Source organism: Physella acuta, unplaced genomic scaffold (genome assembly GCF_028476545.2).
Source record: "Physella acuta isolate Inbredline_101_S28 unplaced genomic scaffold, ASM2847654v3 ptg000369l, whole genome shotgun sequence".
NCBI lineage: Eukaryota > Metazoa > Mollusca > Gastropoda > Physidae > Physella > Physella acuta.
The window spans coordinates 648688-669241 of record NW_026731888.1 but is presented as its reverse complement, the minus strand read 5'-3'; the positions used below and the strand labels follow the sequence as shown (position 1 = coordinate 669241).

At 37.9% G+C, this 20554-nt stretch overlaps 4 protein-coding genes across 9 annotated transcripts; all 4 read right to left on the bottom strand.

Moving 5' to 3' along the window:
- Nucleotides 1-3652: 3652 nt before the first annotated feature.
- Nucleotides 3653-5966, bottom strand: LOC131941695 (uncharacterized). The gene is made up of 2 exons (XM_059301118.1): nucleotides 5835-5966; nucleotides 3653-4394 (listed from the first exon to the last, which is right to left on the bottom strand). The coding sequence occupies exon 2, from the start codon at nucleotides 4324-4326 to the stop codon at nucleotides 3796-3798; it is 531 nt and encodes a 176-aa protein (XP_059157101.1). The 5' UTR covers nucleotides 4327-4394; nucleotides 5835-5966; the 3' UTR covers nucleotides 3653-3795.
- A 1892-nt stretch (nucleotides 5967-7858) lies between these two features.
- LOC131941690 (cytoglobin) lies at nucleotides 7859-10232 on the bottom strand. Of its 6 annotated transcripts, none has more exons than XM_059301111.1 (2): nucleotides 10197-10232; nucleotides 7859-8863 (listed from the first exon to the last, which is right to left on the bottom strand). In XM_059301111.1, exon 2 carries the CDS (start codon nucleotides 8810-8812, stop codon nucleotides 8264-8266), a length of 549 nt encoding a protein of 182 aa, XP_059157094.1. In that variant the 5' UTR covers nucleotides 8813-8863; nucleotides 10197-10232; the 3' UTR covers nucleotides 7859-8263. The 6 variants fall into 6 exon arrangements, with proteins under 6 accessions (XP_059157094.1, XP_059157093.1, XP_059157089.1 ...); XM_059301110.1 differs by having other exon boundaries at nucleotides 10076-10209; XM_059301106.1 differs by having other exon boundaries at nucleotides 10080-10209.
- Nucleotides 10233-11745: 1513 nt separating this feature from the next.
- Nucleotides 11746-12557, bottom strand: LOC131941698 (cytoglobin-2). The gene is made up of 2 exons (XM_059301125.1): nucleotides 12499-12557; nucleotides 11746-12278 (listed from the first exon to the last, which is right to left on the bottom strand). The coding sequence occupies exons 1-2, from the start codon at nucleotides 12500-12502 to the stop codon at nucleotides 11758-11760; spliced, it is 525 nt and encodes a 174-aa protein (XP_059157108.1). The 5' UTR covers nucleotides 12503-12557; the 3' UTR covers nucleotides 11746-11757.
- Nucleotides 12558-14624: 2067 nt separating this feature from the next.
- On the bottom strand, nucleotides 14625-18598 carry LOC131941663 (hemoglobin subunit zeta). The gene is made up of 2 exons (XM_059301042.1): nucleotides 18531-18598; nucleotides 14625-15540 (listed from the first exon to the last, which is right to left on the bottom strand). The coding sequence occupies exon 2, from the start codon at nucleotides 15418-15420 to the stop codon at nucleotides 14893-14895; it is 528 nt and encodes a 175-aa protein (XP_059157025.1). The 5' UTR covers nucleotides 15421-15540; nucleotides 18531-18598; the 3' UTR covers nucleotides 14625-14892.
- Nucleotides 18599-20554: the final 1956 nt, after the last annotated feature.

Below are 20554 nucleotides of genomic sequence, written 5' to 3'. Positions count from 1 at the left end.
GTGTGTGTGTGTGTGTGTGTGTGTGTGTGTGTGTGTGTGTGTGTGTGCGTGTGTCAATAACGCAACCATATACTTTGTATGTCAATAACTTAGCTTTGTACTGTGTGTGTCAGGTCTTATACTGTGTATGTTCAGAAGTTGGCGATACCTAAGCCCTATACTTCGTATGTAAAAAATTCAGCTTTTCACTGTGTATGTGTGTCGATCATTCAGTTTATACTAAGTCAGCCTGATGACAAATATAAATCCCACCAATAAAGCTTTTTTACTAGACTCTGTGTCTGTCTGTGTGGATAGACGGGCTTGAGGACGTCCCTTCAGTACCGCGAACCTTTCCATGACACTGTCCCTTCCATGCAAATCACTTCCCTGCCCTGTCTTGTCTATGCCAGTCATTTGGTTCAGTCCCTTCCATGCAAATCACTTCCCTGCCCTGCCTTGTCTATACCACAGTCATTTGGTTCAGTCCTTTCCATGCTTTGCATATACCACAATCTCGTCCCTGCCTCGTAACCATTCCGCGCTTGTCTTATTCCACAGTCCCTTCCGTGTCTCCCCACCTACATGCCAGCCCACCCAAAATGTCCATGTTATGTACCCCATATGTGTTAACAATTTCCATATATTTAGGACTTGTATTGGGCTACTTCATCAGCTCTTACAAACTGTCCATGTATTTTAACAACCCTTTAGGTGTCACCATAAGGCTTCGAAACCCGTTTTCAATTAAATGCTCCAATTTCTTTCAACAATAGCAAATCTCTTAATGAGTTACCTATTCGCACTAGAAATGATGGCATCCTTATTTGTATTACTCCGACCTCTTTCAATTCATACTTTTATTTTAAAATAACATACTAAAACTTGAGAGTTATAATGTTAGCAATTTAGATCTTGAATGTATTTATTTTCAATTGCCCAAACAGAACCCCGCCACCCCCACCCCCACCGCAACCTCCATAAACCTAGCTATAAAGACGGAGGACAAAACAACTGTTAGCTCGATAGCGACATTGTATACTCTAACTGTAGTAAAGTGTGTCACACTCAAGGGTTACTCGTCTATCTAAAGGAGTGAAGATTATTTCCTTGTGAGACTGATGTACTTAAAATCTAATTTTAGATTTACAATGCTGTATTTTTTATAGAATGATGGAATAGAAGACGTTCTACACATTTTGGGTTTTGAATGTGTCATGGAATGTGATACCCATCGGATGAAAGGGCTATATTAATTATGTTAATTTCCAAATTTAAACCATGTTTAATAATGTGACCTCTTAGAGTCAATGGGTGTGTGGTCGGAGGGAGGATGACTGAGCATAATATACAGCACAGGAGAAACTAGAAAATGGAAACTCTACTCTCAGCATACATTAAATGCAATCTAGCATGTAATCAACATGATTGAGACGTAATATTAGAACCACTAAACAGAGCTAAAATGTACACCTGATTTAGACCCCTTCCATGCCTCGGTCTCTTCCATGCCTCAGTCCCTTCCATGCCTCAGTCCCTTCCATGCCTCAGTCCCTTCCATGCCTCAGTCCCTTCCATGCCTCAGTCCCTTACATGCCTCAGTCCCTTCCATGCCTCAGTCCCTTACATGCCTCAGTCCCTTCCATGCCTCAAACCGTTCCATGCCTCGGTCCTTTCCATATCTCAGTCCCTTCCATATCTCAGTCCCTTCCATGCCTCTGTCCCTTCCATGCCTCGGTCCCTTCCATGCCTCAGTTCCTTCCATGCCTCAGTCCCTTCCATGCCTCAGTCCCTTCCATGCCTCAGTCCCTTCCATGCCTCACTCCCTTCCATGCCTCAGTCCCTTCCATGCCTCAGTCCCTTCCATGCCTCAGTCCCTTCCATGCCTCAGTCCCTTCCATGCCTCAGTCCCCTCCAAGCCTCAGTCCCTTCCATGCCTCAGTCCCTTCCATGCCTAAGTCCCTTCCATGCCTCAGTCCCCTCCATGCCTCAGTCCCTTCCATGCCTCAGTCCCTTCCATGCCTCAGTCCCTTCCATGCCTCAGTCCCTTCCATGCCTTAGTCCCTTCCATGCCTCAGTCCCTTCCATGCCTCATTCTTTTCAACGTCATAGTATTTTCCATTCCTACGACACATCTATCTAGTTCATATGCCACAGTCTTCTCATGTTGTGCCAATCTACCCTTCATGTTGAACGCCAAATATTCATTACAACATGAATATACAGCAAGCCTTTAACAATCGCAACAATTCCATTGAACGGGTTAAGGTGTTTTTGTACTAGTCTGTTTAAGGTTGCGTTGATTGCTGTTTTATTTTATGTTTATATACGATTGTTGATTTACAAAATGTGATAGATGTAGTTCACTGAAATGTGATGTGTGTAATTCAGTTGAAAGTTATTTAAATGTTATACAACTGGTTTACTGAAATTTGATGTATGTATTCACTTTAACGCCGTCGACTTAGTTCAGTGAAATGTGATAAATATAGTTTACGAGATGATATAGAACTAGAAATAGACCTCGTTTATTTAAACATGTTTAATAAACACGTGTATGCACTTGTCACAATTATAATACAATGGCCCAAAAACACTCTTTAAAAATTTAATTTTAAGGCCTTACATTCGCAAAAAATACAAGCACACACACATACAGTCTACCCTCAACAGCCACATTCATTCAACTGTATATTCACATCCGCTTCACCTCACTAGCACAACCACACACAACACAACCACCGAACACTTCTGGTAACTTACAAGACGCTTTCTTTTTCGTAAGGTCTTTAGAAAAAGCAAAGCTTTCAATTGAATGATCTTTTGTACTGGAGGGCATGAATAGGTAAGACGATAGTAATCCCTTCAATATGATATCCTTTCAAAGTTGCACTGTTAAAAGTCAGATCATGTGAAATACAGGATCGCGTTATAAATAGAAAGCAGAGTGCATTAATAGGTTTAAAACTCGTACCTGTTCATTGAAATTGAAATCTTAAAACAAAAACTTGAATTCCTGACTTTTAAAATTCTTTCAAATGACAATATGGATGAAGAATTTAATTCACATAGCGGTATCATAACTCCCTCAACAACTATGGTGCAATACAGACATTCGTGATGGTGACTTGCTACAACAAGTAGATCTTTGCAACAACATTAACATGATGGGAGATCTTTGCAAAGATACTAACTTGATGGTAGACGGTTGCAAGCATGTTAGTAACATGGTGGATCGTTACAAAAGAAATGTTAACGTGATGGTTTATCATTAAAACTTTGAAACCCTTTCATCCAGCTGCCATTATCTTAAGTCGATCAGTGAATATCTACCGATTTGTTAACATGATGGGTGAATCACAGCCATGTTAACATGATGGATGAATCACAGAAATTATGTATACACGATGGGTGAATCACAGCTATTTTATTAACACGTTGGGTAAATCACAGCCATTATGTTAACATGAATCACAGAAATTATGTATACACGATGGATGAATCACAGCCATTTCGTTAACACGATGGGTGAATAACAGTCTTTCTGTTATCACTATGGTGGATCGCTTAAACTCCACGGATGATCAACAACTAAAAACATTAACTTGCCTTTACAATTGTACAGTATATTCCCAATTTTGGAAGAAACATTATGTGAACAAAATCGAAGCAAAAATGGCACAGATTTATTGATTTTTATAAGACACAAAATGATCTAAAATAATGTTAGAGCTATGAAAACATTCATCTATTAGCAGATGTTTTACCACAACTGTATGCTACATGAGAATATTTATCTATTGGCAGATTTACATTTCACAAAGATTTAATGAATAGTTGGTTTTTGGCCTGCTCTAAAGCGATGCCAGATTTCATTTTCTTCAAGACCAAATCTAAAAACTTGTCCCACGCCTGATGGTGTGGGGGCGTCCACTCGTTGAGGCTGTACTTACACACGGCACGCGAATAGTCGACCTTGAGGAAATCCAAGTACTCGTCCTTGACGTAGTTGAGGAAGTGAGTCTTGCCATTGTTGCAGCTGAGCTTCGATATTTCGCTGACCTGCTCCAGATGGTCGATGCATTTCTCAAGGAACGTGCCCAGTTTCAGGCCGTGGTCTCGGAGCATGGTGCGTTTCGACATGTCATCGATGTCACTGGCATTCACCTTCATCTTAAAACACTCTGCGATCTCCTTGTGTTGCTCTATCATTCCCATGAACGCCTCCATCCCTATGACTTCCATCTTTCCTGAAACCTCCTGCCAAATGCCGCGTATTAAAAGTTTTTCGTCAGCGCTGAAGTTAATCTCCAATGTCTTTTTGGGTAAACAGCAAAGAATTGACATGGTACAGTTTCTTTTGGCTTGCAAGTAAAATCATTTCTGATTGCTATAGGGTCAAGGGTCACATTATTCTGGGGGAAAATAATTACAGCAATGAAAAATTGCAAATTTACAAACAGAAATTAAACAGCCATTGATAAGTGTAAGGACGAAACAATTTACAAACACTGGAAGCCCCAGAGATACAAAATACAATGCAGTTTTTGGAGCAGTGGCTTATGGAGGGTATATGATTAAACATCTGTGACGGTGAGTTATTGATGTGGAGAGGTGAGGTTGGTTATCGGTGTAGACAGATGAGGTGAGTTATAGATGTGGAGACAGATGAGGTGAGTTGTAGATGTGGAGAGGTGAGGTTGGTTATCGGTGTAGACAGATGAGGTGAGTTATAGATGTGGAGACAGATGAGGTGAGTTGTAGATGTGGAGAGGTGAGGTTGGTTATCGGTGTAGACAGATGAGGTGCGTTATAGATGTGGAGACAGATGAAGTGAGTTATAGATGTGGAGAGGTGAGGTTGGTTATCGGTGTAGACATCTGAGGTAAGTTATAGATGTGGAGAGGTGAGGTTGGCTATCGGTGTAGACAGATGAGGTGAGTTATAGATGTGGAGACAGATGAGGTGAGTTATAGATGTGGAGACAGATGAGGTGAGTTATAGATGTGGAGACAGATGAGGTGAGTTATAGATGTGTAGAGGTGAGGTTGGTTATCGGTGTAGACAGATGAGGTGAGTTATAGATGTGGAGACAGATGAGGTTGGCTATCGGTGTAGACAGATGAGGTGAGTTATAGATGTGGAGAGGTGAGGTTGGTAATCGGTGTAGACAGCTGAGGTGAGTTGTAGATGTGGAGAGGTGAGGTTGGTTATTGGTGTAGACAGATGAGGTGAGTTATAGATGTGGAGAGGTGAGGTTGGTTATCGGTGTGGACAGCTGAGGTGAGTTGAAGATGTGGAGAGGTGAGGTTGGTTATCGGCGTAGACAGATGAGGTAAGTTATAGATGTGGAGAGGTGAGGTTGGTTATCGGTGTAGATAAATGAGGTGAGATAGATGTGGAGAGGTGAGGTTGGTTATCGGTGCAGACAAATGAGGTGAGTTATAATGTGGAGAGGTAAGAAGGTCGGTGATTATGTGAACCACGCCTATTACAATGTCTAAGAGTTATATTAACTTAGACCCTTAATATGTGGTGGTGTGTTTATACTAATATTTTAATGAGTGATTGTTTACCTCATTTATAGCGTATGCTTTTGAATAAAGAATATAATAGGCCTAATTAGTAAAAACTTCATTTTTTTCTATACATTTTAAATAGATCTTGATTCTCAATATAATGAATTTAATCTGCACAGCTTTTAGGCCTAGACAATAAAACATAGTAAAATATTGAGCCTTCGTTTGAGAATTATCTTTCAATCGAACTATTAAAGTTATATAGATCTATAATCCAAAATTACTTTTTATTAGTTCTAGGGTCTAGTATGGATGTAAAATAATAAAAAGCCTTACTAGAATTTACATGTCGTAATCCGAATATTTGTATAGCTACACATTTTATGTGGATATTTGAAAACTAAAAAGTGTGGAGAGGAAGTGTTCTGATAAAAAAAGTGTTCTAAACTTTTAATTATTTCATGAAACAAACTGAAACTATTCACGTTCAAAAAAACCTTCTTTTAATGAAAACCACAATATAAAGTAAATTTTTTTTTAATCGAACATGTTTCATCGTGTGAAAAAAAGTAGATGGTATTGTAGAATGAAATTGTATTCGATGTATTTTATGTTCAAATGTGGTGCGTAAATAGAGCTGCGAAATAAATATTTACTTTGGGCTTTAGCTCTTATGCCTAGCTCAAGAGTAGAGTGTATAGCCAGTATAGAGTTATAGCCAGCTGTACATGATTAGTACTAGCCAACTGGGCAGGTCTAGTTCAAGGTCAAAATCTAGTACTAGCCAACTGGGCAGGTCTAGTTCAAGGTCAAAATCTAGTTCTAGCCAACTGAGCAGGTCTAGTTCAAGGTCAAAATCTAGTTCTAGCCAACTGGGCAGGTCTAGTTCTATGTTAAGTACTATCCAACTGGGCAGGTCTAGTTCTATGTCAAGTACTAGCCATCTAGACTGGTCTAGTTATATGTCTAGTTCTAGCCATCTAGACTGGTCTAGTTCTGTCTAGTTATAGCCAACTTGGCAGGTCTAGTTCTGTCTAGTTATAGCCATCTAGACTGGTCTAGTTCTATGTCTAGTTCTAGCCATCTAGACTGGTCTAGTTCTGTCTAGTTATAGCCAACTTGGCAGGTCTAGTTCTGTCTAGTTATAGCCATCTAGACTGGTCTAGTTCTGTCTAGTTCTAGCCATCTAGACTGGTCTAGTTCTGTCTAGTTATAGCCATTTAGACTGGTCTAGTTCTGTCTAGTTATAGCCATCTAGACTGGTCTAGTTCTGTCTAGTTATAGCCAACTAGGCAGGTCTAGTTGTATGTCAATTACTAGCCAACTGGGCAGGTCTAGCTCTATGTCTAGTTCTAGCCATGTAGACTGGTCTAGTTCTGTCTAGTTATAGCCATGTAGACTGGTCTAGTTCCGTCTAGTTATAGCCATGTAGACTGGTCTAGTTCTGTCTAGTTATAGCCATGTAGACTGGTCTAGTTCTGTCTAGTTATAGCCATGTAGACTGGTCTAGTTCTGTCTAGTTATAGCCATGTAGACTGGTCTAGTTCTGTCTAGTTATAGCCATGTAGACTGGTCTAGTTCTGTCTAGTTATAGCCATGTAGACTGGTCTAGTTCTGTCTAGTTATAGCCATGTAGACTGGTCTATTTCTAGCCAACCAAACAGGTCTGTTTCTACGTTTCATGTTATCAACTGGTCAGGTCCAGGTGTGATTCTAACCAGCTAAATAGGTCTAGGTCTACTTGCAGTCAAATGGACAGGTCTAGAGCCAACTCAAACAGGTTATTTGCTTTCCAGCTGGTTGTCGAATCACTGACAGGATTGATTTAATTATAACTTACAATCCGAAAATCTTGATGCTTCGCTGTCGTAACACCATTTTATCTGGTTTTACTCTCAGTATTACTAGTTCATTTTACTCACATAAATATTGTATGTACGTTCCTTAACAAGTCATTCATTTAAAACATGTCTTAGACACCATGACACAATACACACAAAACATCTCTTAAATGTATGTTTGACCAGAATACATCACTCACATAACACATGTCTTAGATTTATGTTCGACCTGAACACGTCACTTACAGAAAACAAGTCTGAGATGTAGTTATAATCCAAATTAATATTCAGCTATCACTTCTATAAGATTAATTATATCAAGCAAGGTTTAAGATAAAAGTAACCGCCAACACTAAATATCCAACCCAGTCAGCTAACAAATAAGCATTCAAAACATTAATATAAATATAATTCTTTATTTATGGGCAAAAAAAATAATTTGTATCTATAATTAAAATATTTTATAAAACAGTTCAATTTCGTCAATTTTTATTTTGGATACATTAGATGATTTTTAAAAAATCTATTAGCTACCGACCACAAATGTATTTCATTCTCTATTCAGTCCACTACCAGTAAAACGTAATGTAACCACCACAAACAACAAGGATAAAAATCATGTGCACGTTTGTGTATGTTTTGTAGACAATGAGTGTCACAATAGTTACAGCTTTGTGCTCAATTATCCTGCCGGTTTCAGTCCAAATTTTAGACATGGAACTTTGCCTACAAAAAGAAAACTAAAACAACAAAAAATCGCATCCTGCTTGATGCAAGGCACATATTCATTTCATTCGTCAGTGTGTGTGTTAATAATTCATGCTACATATGGTCAAATCTTTCAACGTAACTAAATTGTTGGCAAAGACGAGCACTTGATATACTTTGAAACAAAGCACGACGTCGACCAAGGTAAATTTGACGTTAACGTTTCTTTCCTCTTTTATCATTTGCATTTAATTTACCCTGTCCCCTCTCCTCCAAGACAATCGCGATTTTAATTTTTAAAAGAATGTATTCAAGAAGTTTGTCCCACGCCTCTTCGTGTTCCGGGCTCCAATCAGTTAGGTTCGTGGAGAAGGCGGATAAAACACGTGGTTTGACATAACTCACATACTCCGGTTTGACATGCTTTAAGTAGTGCTTCCACCCCAGGTCAGCGGCCAATGCTTTGATTTTATGCCCGTTATCAATCACTGAAACAATCTCATCTAAAAACTTGAACTGGTGCCGTGCATGGTATTTGAACGCGTGGTTTGCGTCATCGTCCAGTTCTCCTCGCGTCAGCTTGAACGGCTTTCCAATCTCGGGGTAGGTTTTGTAAATGTCTAAAAACACTTCCTTGGATATCGTCTCATAATTTCCCGACAGCTCCGCCCAAGACGTGCGAATCAAACGTTTCTCGTCCGTGGTGAATTGAATTTCTGGTAACTTCACGGGTAAACAACATATCATTTTGTAACCGGGGTCCATGGCTGCAGCTTGTTTTTTTTCTACGGCTTGTCAAATGTAAAATTCTTGACTCTGATAAATAAAATAATATGTTTTTAATTATAGTTTATTGAAATGTTTGAATATAAAAATTACTTTAAAGTAAGAGTAACTAATGAAAAGGGTAAATTATGCCTAGTCAACGTTTTAGTGTGAAGATGTAGGGGCTAGTTAATAACCAGAAACGTAACTAGAAATCACTCAAAAAGTTAACAAACTACCCCCTACATTGTCTGTAGCGATACATCATACCTTAACCCCAAGCATATGTGAAAGTACCGACACCACTATGCGATTGTGTTCGCTCATGCAAGTAATAATCAATACAGAGGTAAGGAGCAGTTTGATGTATTCCCCCTTCCCTATTATACAATGACAATTCCTTAAACTAACACCCAAGACATATCCCTAATACTATATCATTATGATCACATTCACGGTCGTTACTTTATGATATTGCAGTTCAGAATCGTGCGATTGCTTTTCTCTGTGTTGTCGTTGTTAGTGTCAAATAGGGTCATGGTTATGGTCAAGCAGAAGGTCAGTGACAAGGTCATCCGAGGTCAAGGCTAGGATTAGAGCAAGGTTTACTAGCGAAATACTTTGTTAAGTACCTGGAGCAATGACAGTTAGAAGACGTGTGACGTATAAATCGTCACCAATTATTGCTTAACGTATTATTATTTTGGCTAAAAAACTATTTCATGCTGAACTACTTATTTATTCATACGGATAATCATAAAATGAATCAAGATTTTTAAATCGTAGCTGTATGCCAACACATTTAGATTCTCAAGTGTGTACAACATAACAATACACAAATGAGTGACATATGTGACTGTGCCACCAGAGTCTAGATTCTAGATCTAGTTCTAGATCTAGCTAAGATAGATCTCTTCCAACAGGGGTCATCGTATTATAATGTACAGATCTAGACAGTGGCGTAGGCAGGGGGGGGGGGGGTTAGGGGGGGTCATAACCCCCCCCCCATAGACCCCTCGGTATATATAAAAAGTATGAGGGGGGTGCAAATCGAAAGTTTGAGGGGGGGATGCAAATCGAAAGTTTGCGGGGGGGAGTGCAAATCGAAAGTTTGAGGGGGGGGGGTGCAAATCGAAAGTTTGTCCCCGGGTAAAAAATTGGAAACCCCCCCCCCCCCCTTGAGACGATCCTGGCTACGCCACTGGATCTAGATCTAAATGTATAGTTAAAAGAAATTCATCATATGTTTAAATAAGTAAATACAAACAAACTATCTGACTCTTGTCACACTACAATATCACACGGGTTGAAGGAACAAGACTGACTTCAAGCCAGCAGACATAAACAAAGAATTAATCTTTTTTTGTACGTTGCTAACACAAACCAAAAATGCTGTACAATTTCCTGCGCGCTCGTCTGCACGAATTTAACTCCAGTGCTCCACGGTGCTTCAACATACGAATAATTCTGAACGGGATGAGTGCATGGAATATTTTTTTTTTACTTTCGCTTTTTCAATAATATATTATTAAGTTGTCAGAAAAACATTAGCTGTAAATATCAACAAAGATATAAAACAAAGAAAAAAAGTACCTTTGCCCGAATGCCGTTTGCCTGAAGGCCGTTTGTCCGAAGGTCGTTTTTCCGAACAAAAACTTGACCAACTGGGACGAATGCCCGAATGGACACTTGCTCGAATACGTCAAATGCCCGAATGGACACTATTGATATTCTCATCAGTCAGGCTTTGATACTTTTTCAGTAGTTTTGTTTTTAAAAGAAGTAAACAATTGTGATTAATTACGTCAATTTAGAACTGGGTTTTTAGTTTGATAATTTTGAAATTTAAATACTTTAACTTAACTATAGTATTATTGTACTGGACTGTAATTTTGTTTTATTGTAATTTTAAAACTTTGTTTTGCTTATAATTTTTGTTTTAGCTGTTAGTGTTACCAACAGCCCAGAACAAAAATTATTCTACAACAAAAGAATATATCTCTTTCTTTAAATACATCTCAGCATCAAGATTGCTTACTATTACTAGGGCCTTCAAAATAATATATACACCATTTAAATTATATTTGTGCAATTAACGTTACACGTGGGACATCAAGATTACATCTGGATCAGCAAAACGTGGGTCATCAAGGATTTATCTGGACCTTTAAGATTACATCTGGGCCATCAATGATACATCTGGGCCATCAATGATACATCTGGGCCATCAATAGTACATCTGGGTTACACAAAGTATACTGTGTATGCCTCGGCTACGAAAATTATCAAAATCACACCTCCTGAAACAAAAGTATCACCCCTGGGTCTACAAAGTTGACTTTAGTGAACAGTTTGCATGTAACTTCATCACATACAGCATACCTACAGATCGACCAATGGTTAGGCTAATAAGGCTACATCTTCTGCTAGCAAAGCTTCAGTTTGGTCCACAGGCTGCATTATGGTCAAACAAACCAGCAATATCTTGGCGAGAAGGGGCGGGGTGTGAGGTGTCGGGAGAGGACATTACCCAATCGGACATTTACCTTCATTAACCACCCTAACCAGGGCGTGGTTATGGTAACGGTTAAGGATGGTAGGAAAGATATGGATGAGGTTGAACGTGAGGATGAGGGAAATGATTGAGATAAGTATTAGGACAAAGACATGGATATCTACATGGATATGGGCAAGGACTAGTGGTGTCGGGATGGAGTGGGGTAGTCGTGGATGTGGCTGTACCAAGTATTGGGTTGTGGAGATCGCTGAGGTTAAGAGTTTTAGAGGACAATTTAATGGTATTTTTTTTAAAGTAAAATGATTTTTAATTATAAATTTGTCAAACAAATCATTACACATGCAAATGTGTCATTGTTCAAATTGATTTATTTCTGAATGTGAAGTTATATAGAGTGCAATCATGTGTCTATATTCTGTTAACTCTTTTACTTCAGATGTGAATGCTTCTGTATTTTTTGCTGTTGAAGAGCTATACCAGCTTGTATATTATGCACTAAGAAATCAAAGAGTTTTTCCCACGCGAGTCTCGTCTCACGGCTCCATTTCTCGTGGCACCGCTCGGATATGGCAGCGATGAAGCTGTTTACAAGCGTGTTCAGGTACTCGTCGGTAGTGTTGTTGTTCACATGGGAGAAGCCTATCTCCAAAGCGATGCTGGCCACTGCTTCCGGGTTCTCCAGCCTATGGATGCACTTGTTGACAACACTTGTCACTTTGAGACTGTGCGACTTCAGGAGATTGCTCTGTGCTAATTCCTCAAGGCTAGAATCTTTAAATTTCAGAAATGAGTCCTTGGCAAGAGGGTGTGTGCTGAAAAGATTCAAGAAAGATTCCACACCAACGTCCTCAATTTGCTGTGTGATGTCGGCCCAGGTAGTTCGAATCAGAACTTTCTCGCGAGAGCTGAGATTGAGCGCCCGACCGCGTTGTCTTCTCATGCAACATGCTAGAGAGTTAGACATCAATCACTTGCAAATGGTAGCTCATAAGAAGTTTATACGAGAAAATTCATCCAAAGAATTTAAATTATTGTTATTATCCTATTATTATTGACTTTTCTGTCTTATTTTCATTTATTTTTGTAGTTTTTAATTTTGCCTTATAAGGCATGATATAAGTTGAGTAGTTACAAAAAAATCTTAATAATAATACAATAGCGACTTCACCCATTTGAGACGACGATCAACAAAATGATAAATTGGAAAGTCTTCCGGAAGTCCAGGATGTGAATAAAGTTTACATCTTCGCACTGTACCTGCCCACACTAGTGTTTTACGGTGCTGCAGTGGTAGATTTAAATGGTCCCTTTATAATGGACCTAAAATTATATAACGATAGCAACGCGTACCTTCCCCCGATCAAATTTAATAGTTAAAGAAATATTTAATAGGTTTAAATCATTAAGACACTAACTAAATTTATTTTCGTATTTCTTAATTTATTTTTATACGACATGTGCAAAAAATGGGGGAAAGAATCAAAGTTGCGGTGATGTTCCAATGTCTGCTTGAAATTTCGTCTAATAATAGATCCAGTTTTGCGTAATAAAACAGAAGTGTCAAAATTCTGAAATAACCGAAATGTCTATCGAAAACATTGTTGATTCTATAAAGGTTCCTTCTACAACATTGATAGGTATTCTTGTTTTTAGAAGTATCATATCCAGAGGCGTATCGACCCTTCCCGTCGCCCGGGGACAAACTTTCGATTTACACCGCCCCCCCCCCACTCAAACTTTCAATTTGTTTTTCCATTTTGGCGTCGTCGTCCCCCCCCCCCCCCCCCCCCTCGCTACGCCTCTGATCGTATTTTGGTTCCGTTTTGCCAATTTTCTTGTTATTGATCTTTTGCATGATGAAACATAATTAAAAGAGAACATTATGTTCATAAAAATGCCAGGTCCCACTCTAGTATAAACGTATAGATTCTAGTCATGTGTATTCTATTTATACTATTTTAGCCGCATTGTTTTTTTAGACTGAATGACAAATTATTTATAGAGATTAAAGTTAGCGCTAGATCTAAGTGTTTTACTCAAGACTCGAGCGATCCCCTCAGTTATAACAACAAAAACAGCGTCCTACAAAGTGCACTAATTTAAAATTAGCTTTTTATTGTGTTTTATTGACAATATAGTAAAAACCAATTTGAATATATAACAGTAGCAATAATAAAATGTATTAAATAAAGACACAGACCATAGCTTTTTTTAAAGTAATTAAATAACACTTTTTGGGAGTGATCTTTCTTGATTATTTGTATGCAAATAAATAACACTTGCCATTGGTTTGGCAGGTATTTCGACAAACGTAGTTTATGTAAGTATTTTTAGATGATGTATCACGCAAAAGAAACGAGAAACTTGAGTTTACTTCTTTCCTTCTCCATCTCCAGGCTCATCTTTGTCTGAAAGTAGATGAAAAACCGATCCCATGCTTTCTGATATTTTTTATTCCAGCTCACCCGGCTTCGATCCCTGACCATGCTAATAAAACTCAGTCTGATTTGTCTTTGGAACCCTGGAAGAATGTACCGACTTGCGTGGGAGACGCCTTGGGATGCGGCGATTTGGTCCAGCGCTTTCAAGTCGTCTAGCTTCTCTACGCATGCGTCGACGACCTCCGACATAAGCTTGATGTGTGTACAAAACCTCGACATTGCGCTAGAAGTCGTCTCTTGCAATGATATCTGACACAATTCAAGCACAGAACGTGTACCTGAATATCTCTCCCAACCTTCTGTATCAATATCTTTTTTAGCCTCAGACCAAACTTCACGAATGATAGACTTCTGTGATTTTGTGAAATGGCCTTGGTTGGGTTTGATGCTACAACACAACATAATGCATATCAGCTCCACGTAGTTGTCGGAGACTTTTCTTCCATACCTTGGAGTGGCAGCTTCTAAGTGAATGACTAGATAGGTGCGATCTCAGCTAAAAGAATTAAGCAAAAGACATACCCGAAATTATAAGTTTAAACTAATATTCACAGTGATAACATTGTTAATAGCCAATAGCCTATACAATGAATTACCAACTTGCATGCACAAACACACTCATAAGTTTATAGGGCTTGCAAATAAATAAATAAATATTCACACTAGATTTCGACGTCATGTATAATACGATATTTTTTTAATGGTTTTTTTTTAAGTCCATCGGCAGTCTTTTAAAGTACGTCCAATGTTTAGCCATAAAATTTAGTAAAATAATAAAGTTAAAATAAAATTGGGAAACGTTGCTAAACCCAACATTAAAGATAACGAATTACAATTTCAAACTATCGCTCTATTCCGTAAGAGTGTGAAGTTCATTTATTTAAATACGGTGATAAAAAGAAACAAAAAAAAATAATTTTACAATGATGTTTAAATGTCTTGAATCTTTCTCGGCTGAAGAGTTGTATATTCGAGACTGAAATCTGTGACACCTCGCTCTGTTTTTATTCATCTTCACCTCTGTTTTCCTTATAATACATTACGAGACGATAACATTTATACACTAGTTTCAGCTTTCCTACATTAGGAAGCCTTTAAACCCTTAAAAAGGGGGTAAACGATTAAGAAAATGATACCAAAAAGCTTTTTCTCTTTCGTTCAGCCTCCATTTCTGAATCCATTTTTGATTGAATAATATCAAAAAACTGACTCCACGCATGCTGTGTAGCGGAGGTCCACGGTATAGTCGTCCGTGTCCTGATCGCGTTGATATAGCTCTCTTTCAAACACTTTTGGAACTCTGGTATGACGTACCGCCCTGCGTGTCTGGCTCCCTGTTCGGCTGCCACCGTCGCAACGGCATCCATGTCGTCTAACCTTGACACGCACTTGTCTACAATGCTGGTGACCTTTAGACTGTGCTCTTTAAGCTTAACGCTGGTCTTCAGGTCCTTTAACTGCATGTCCTTGAAAACCAGAAAAGAATCCATGGCTTCTGGGTGGGTATTAAAAAACATCAAGAACGTCTCCACACCAACCTCGTCAATTTTCTCTCTGACGTCATTCCACACGTTGCGGATTAAAGTTTTCTGTGCTTTGGTCAGTTTTTTATCTGAGCTTGAGTGTGGGTACTTTTTACAACACATCATTTTTTGTTCATAGCAGCTTTAATATTGAGTTATCTGCCTGCATTTCTTTGTTTTAAATTTAGCTTAATGCGCCTAGCGGAAAAGTTTCAATTCATGGTATCGGCCAGACTCTGTTGTAAGCTAGAAATAAAGAATTACTTTGTGTTTATGTAGAGAAACCTCATTAGTATTACTGCGAAACAATAAACATGTAGGTATTGATATCGATTATTGTGTACTGAGAACAAACGCACAGATTCGAATTAGAATAATAAGATTAAGATTCTATGTCCAATTTTCAAAAAATTGAGTAAGACTCCCACTTGTCTTTATAAAGTCTTAAAATGTTAAAAATCCGCAGTTCCTGAAAGAACGTCACTGAAATTTGGTTTTTCAAAACATGTCATTTAGAGTTATAACTAGAATACATAAATATGGAAAACAACTTTTAAAATTTAAGTTCTGTTAACATTGAAGCCAAAGTTCGATATATTCTATTGATCAAGCCGTATAGTCTGTTATTTCATACAGTTACTTAGGGGTCATCCATAAATGACGTAACGCTTTTTACCGCTATTTACCTCCCCTCCATTACATATCGTCACAAAAAACCAGCCCCCACCCTCTAAAATGACTTCACACCTCAGCCTACAAATCCCCCCCCCCCCCTCTGAATTGCAATTGATTTTTTTTTTTAAATCTTTTTCCCGTTTGAACTCTGTCAACATAGAGTATTTTAATCAATTCCTATTACAATTTATTAAAACAGTTTTCTAAAACGCGAAATATCGGCTAAAATTCGTTTCCCAACATTGCTTTTATATAATGCAAAAGTGTGACGTCACAGCATCTGAACCCCCCCCCCCCCACCCCCAACCCCCTCATCACACACCGTCACAAAATTACGGACCCCCCCTCCCACATACGAGTGTGAGGTCATTTATGGACGACCCCCTTATAGTTCGGTAATAATTATACATAAAAGGACTTAAAATGGTTAGAATTGTGTAGATTGTTCAGGAAACAAACATAATGGCTCATATTTTGCCATCAATATGATGCTGAAATATAATAAACTGTTTAGTCCTGTCGCTTTAGTAATAACAAGATACTTGTTGCACATAAATAGACTCAGGAGCTAGAAACATGGAGTTGGTGTGCCTATTAATGCAGTTGAACATTATGTAAAACGATGAATGTATAATTGACTTCAACGTCCATTTTTAGTGGTTTAAAAACTGACAATCAGAGATAGAATCTTACAATTATAAATTAAATATAGTAAAAAACGTTTCATAGAAAATGTAATGGAATATTAAGTTCACATTTTTTAAAAATAATTATATTTTAAACTAAACCATGTTAAGAGTGTAAATAATTTTTTAAAAGAATGTTTGGTTTATAAGCATAGTTTAGACCAGGGGTTCCCAACCCCGTGCCCGCGGGCGCCATGGCGCCCGCCGAACGATTCTTATGTGCCCGCCTCTCACTATTCGACAGAGACAGAATTTTTTCATTAACATTATTGAAAGGTTGAAGGGGATGGAAATCGAAAGTTTGAGGGGGGGGGGGGCAAATCGAAAATTTGAGGTGGATGCAAATCGAAAATTTGAGGGGGGGGGGGGGGGTGCAAATCGAAAATTTGAGGGGGGGGTGCAAATCGAAAATTTGAGGGGGGGGGGTGCAAATTGAAAATTTGAGGGGGGGGGTGCGGTGCAAATCGAAAGTTTTGTCCCCGGGTGACGGGAAGGGTCGCTACGCCTCTGGAAGGAGTTTGTCGATTTAAGGTGGTGCCCGCCACCCTACCGATATTTTATATTGTGCTCTAGAGTAAAAAAAGGTTGGGAACCCCTGGTTTAGACAAACAAAAGATCAAATTTTCAAAGTCGATTTTCGCTGTTTCACTGGAGGTGGAGATCGAACTCTATTATTATAACATGGCGATTATAACCGTCTAGGAGAGAGGTCCTAGCCGTCAATATAAAACTAGTATACAGAGTATTCAATGGTTAAAAAGCCCGAAGGATTAGGAAGATCAGAGAATCATCTGGTCCCATAATATTTTATTAAGGGAACAGATTTTTATTGTTTTTTTTTTTGTTTTTTTTTGTTTTTAAAACGTAGTGGATATCAACTGCAATCGCTTGTGCTGGACCAGAAACACACGATACTCAAGCATCCGATCATAGGCAGCTATCATCATTCAATGAATATGCCCCGACATACCAAAGCAGTACTCCGAAATTGTGGTCGCAATACACATTTGTGGCACACCATAAAACTATTAAATACAGAAAACAACACACTATAAAAAGCTAAAATAAAACTAACGCAGTACTGGTAAACGATAAAAATTAAAGCTTATGAAACAGGGGAAAAAATTTAAATAGTTTCATGTAAAACGTTGGGGAGGGGTTGCATATGGTACTAAGAAATATGTAATACCCGAAAAAAAAACGACTTTTCCACAATGAAAATATTTTATTGAGATATCTCGTATCGAGCGTTCATAACTTGAACATCCGCATTTGGATACAAAAGTAAAATATCATTTTTAAAATGTGTCCCTCTCATCAGCATCCAGTGCTTTCTTCCACATGTGCCTCCTCTACTCCTCTAAGAGCGCGGCAGATAATTTAATTAGAAGACGAAGGTTGGAGCCCCGATCGTAAAAATAATGAAATTTAGATTACTGAGATAACCACTATTTAGATTAAGATATACTATAACTATAGAAATAAACGCACAATCACTAAGAGCTAAGATATATATATATATATATATATATATATATATATATATATATATATATATATATATATATATATATATATATATATATATATATATATATATATATATATGTACATATACACACACGTATATATATATATATATATATATATATATATATATATATATATATATATATATATATATATATATATATATATATATATATATATATATATATATATATTACGATTGCTATCAGTGTAGGCCTATAACGTATGTTATTGTAATTTTATTATAACCTTTTTCTAACGAATGCGAACCCATTAATTAAATTAACCAAATTGTAGCCCAGATAGCTATTATGGTTATTCTAACTAACGTATTTCTATATTTACCTATGGAAAAGATACGCATAGAAAACTTCCATCTTTGTATTATTCAGAATCTCACAAATGGTTTGTTAACATCCGGTGCGATATAGTTCGAAATAAATGACTTCCCCGTTCGTTAGTTCAAAGGGGCTAATTCTGATACATTTTCCCGAATATGAACTATTTATAATCCAAATAGGCTGATAATTGCAGCAAATATCCAGGGGTGTGGTGTAAATATTGTGTAAGATTTATTTAGCTGAAAAGCTACTCATAAATCTCTTAACTTTCGGAACAGCGCGGTAAGGTGTCATTGAAGTCATTGTCACTTTAAGAACATGTTCATTTTTGTCGAAATCCATTACTCTATAATGTGTCTTGTCATCGACACATCCCATTTTGACTTCTTGTTTCCAAGTAATTGAATTTCTATCCATGCTATTTGCTCAATATTTGACAAGGGCAATACGATTTACGTGTCTATTGTATATACATATATGTAGGCCCCTATGTAATATAGATTCTGGTGGATACAGCTTTTTTCACGTTACCTATGGCCGCCTACACCTGGGTCGCACACATACTATTTTGTGTTCAAAATATTTTTTTTTAATTTGCTGCTTCAATTAACTTTATATCGATATTTGTATGTTTGCATTATTCAAGTACTTACTGAATCTTTCATAAACAAACAATACATCGAATAGGTGTATATCTTTATTAGTCATCGTGCAAAAGAACAGAAACACAGTGACTTACTGCTAAACTACTTCAACACCTGCAACCAAATACAGTTTCAGATCACGTTAGCCTTCTCCAGCTCGTTTTCCTTCAGCATGTAAGATAAACGTTTGATTTCGCCCCCCTTCAACATATTCTCTGAAACCATAGCGAAAAATTTCTCCCACGCTTGTTGGTGATGCTTGTTCCAGTGTTTTTTGTTTCTTTTTTTCACCGCTTTAATAAAATATTCCCCCATTGTTTTCAAATACCTTTCCTCAATTTCATTATCCTTATGTAGGGCGCCTTCGTTCAAAAGTATTCGAATTTGCGCTTCTTGGTCCTTGATGCGAAAAATTGCTTTATCAAGGATGCTCGTTACTTTCAGCCCGTGGTCACGCAAGACCTCGCTTCCTTTTAAATCGCCAATACGCATGCTTTTAAATTTGTTAAACATATCTTTCGTTTCGGGGTGTGTGGTTAAAAGTCCCATCATCGTCTCCGCCCCAATGTCTTCCATTATTTTTGTCTCGGATAAGCCCCGCCATGAGCGGATAATAATCGATTTGTCCTGTTCTGTTAACACATGGTCCGATTCTTTGTCTGGCTTCTTCTTCTCGCACGAACAACACAACATTCTAGGCCTGTGTAGTCTCGCTGATTGGGTTATAGTTTCCTGCTGTTCTGATGACAACAGCAACTTCCGTTATCATATTCCCGGTGAGTTTGTAAAGTGAATAGCCTAAAATGAAAAGAATGAAAGTATTGCAATTTTTTTTTAAAGTAAAAAAGTCATAAGAAATTATAATTTTCAACGGTTATGTTCTATGTTTTTATTTAGCCGTTAAAAAATCCATTGAATTCCGCACCCTTAGAATAACCACTGTGCCAGTATGCATACCTCAAAAACTAAATTACAATTTTAACCGCTGTCTATAAATGGTGCCACACTCCATGGGAAGGGAGGGTCGGAATTTTTAGTGACGTGTGACCAGTAGTGGGGAGATGGCAGAATGAGAAGAAGGCTTAAATGCTACATCATTGAGCGAATCTAGTTTTTGTGATGGAAGGAAGGGGGGGGGGTAAAAATCGTCAAAATAGCGTGATTTCATTTAAATCCTTGGTTTTTTTTTTTTGTTCTGTCATAACCGCACTTGCAATGCCAATACACTAGCTCGATAGACAATGAGAGGCTAATCTGAATCATAAAATGTGTACCCCTTCCTCATTGTATTTCAAGCCGCTATTGAAATTTTAGACTGCTTGTAAAAATGGCAGTAGAGTTCGACGTGGTGATTTAATGACAGTGTTAAGGAGAAGGTTAGTTT

What these genes read in the sequence shown, in the direction of transcription:
- LOC131941695 (XM_059301118.1), bottom strand. Translation starts at nt 4,326, where the DNA reads ATGTCAATTCTTTGCTGTTTACCCAAAAAGACATTGGAGATTAACTTC.
- LOC131941690 (XM_059301111.1), bottom strand. Translation starts at nt 8,812, where the DNA reads ATGGACCCCGGTTACAAAATGATATGTTGTTTACCCGTGAAGTTACCA.
- LOC131941663 (XM_059301042.1), bottom strand. Translation starts at nt 15,420, where the DNA reads ATGATGTGTTGTAAAAAGTACCCACACTCAAGCTCAGATAAAAAACTG.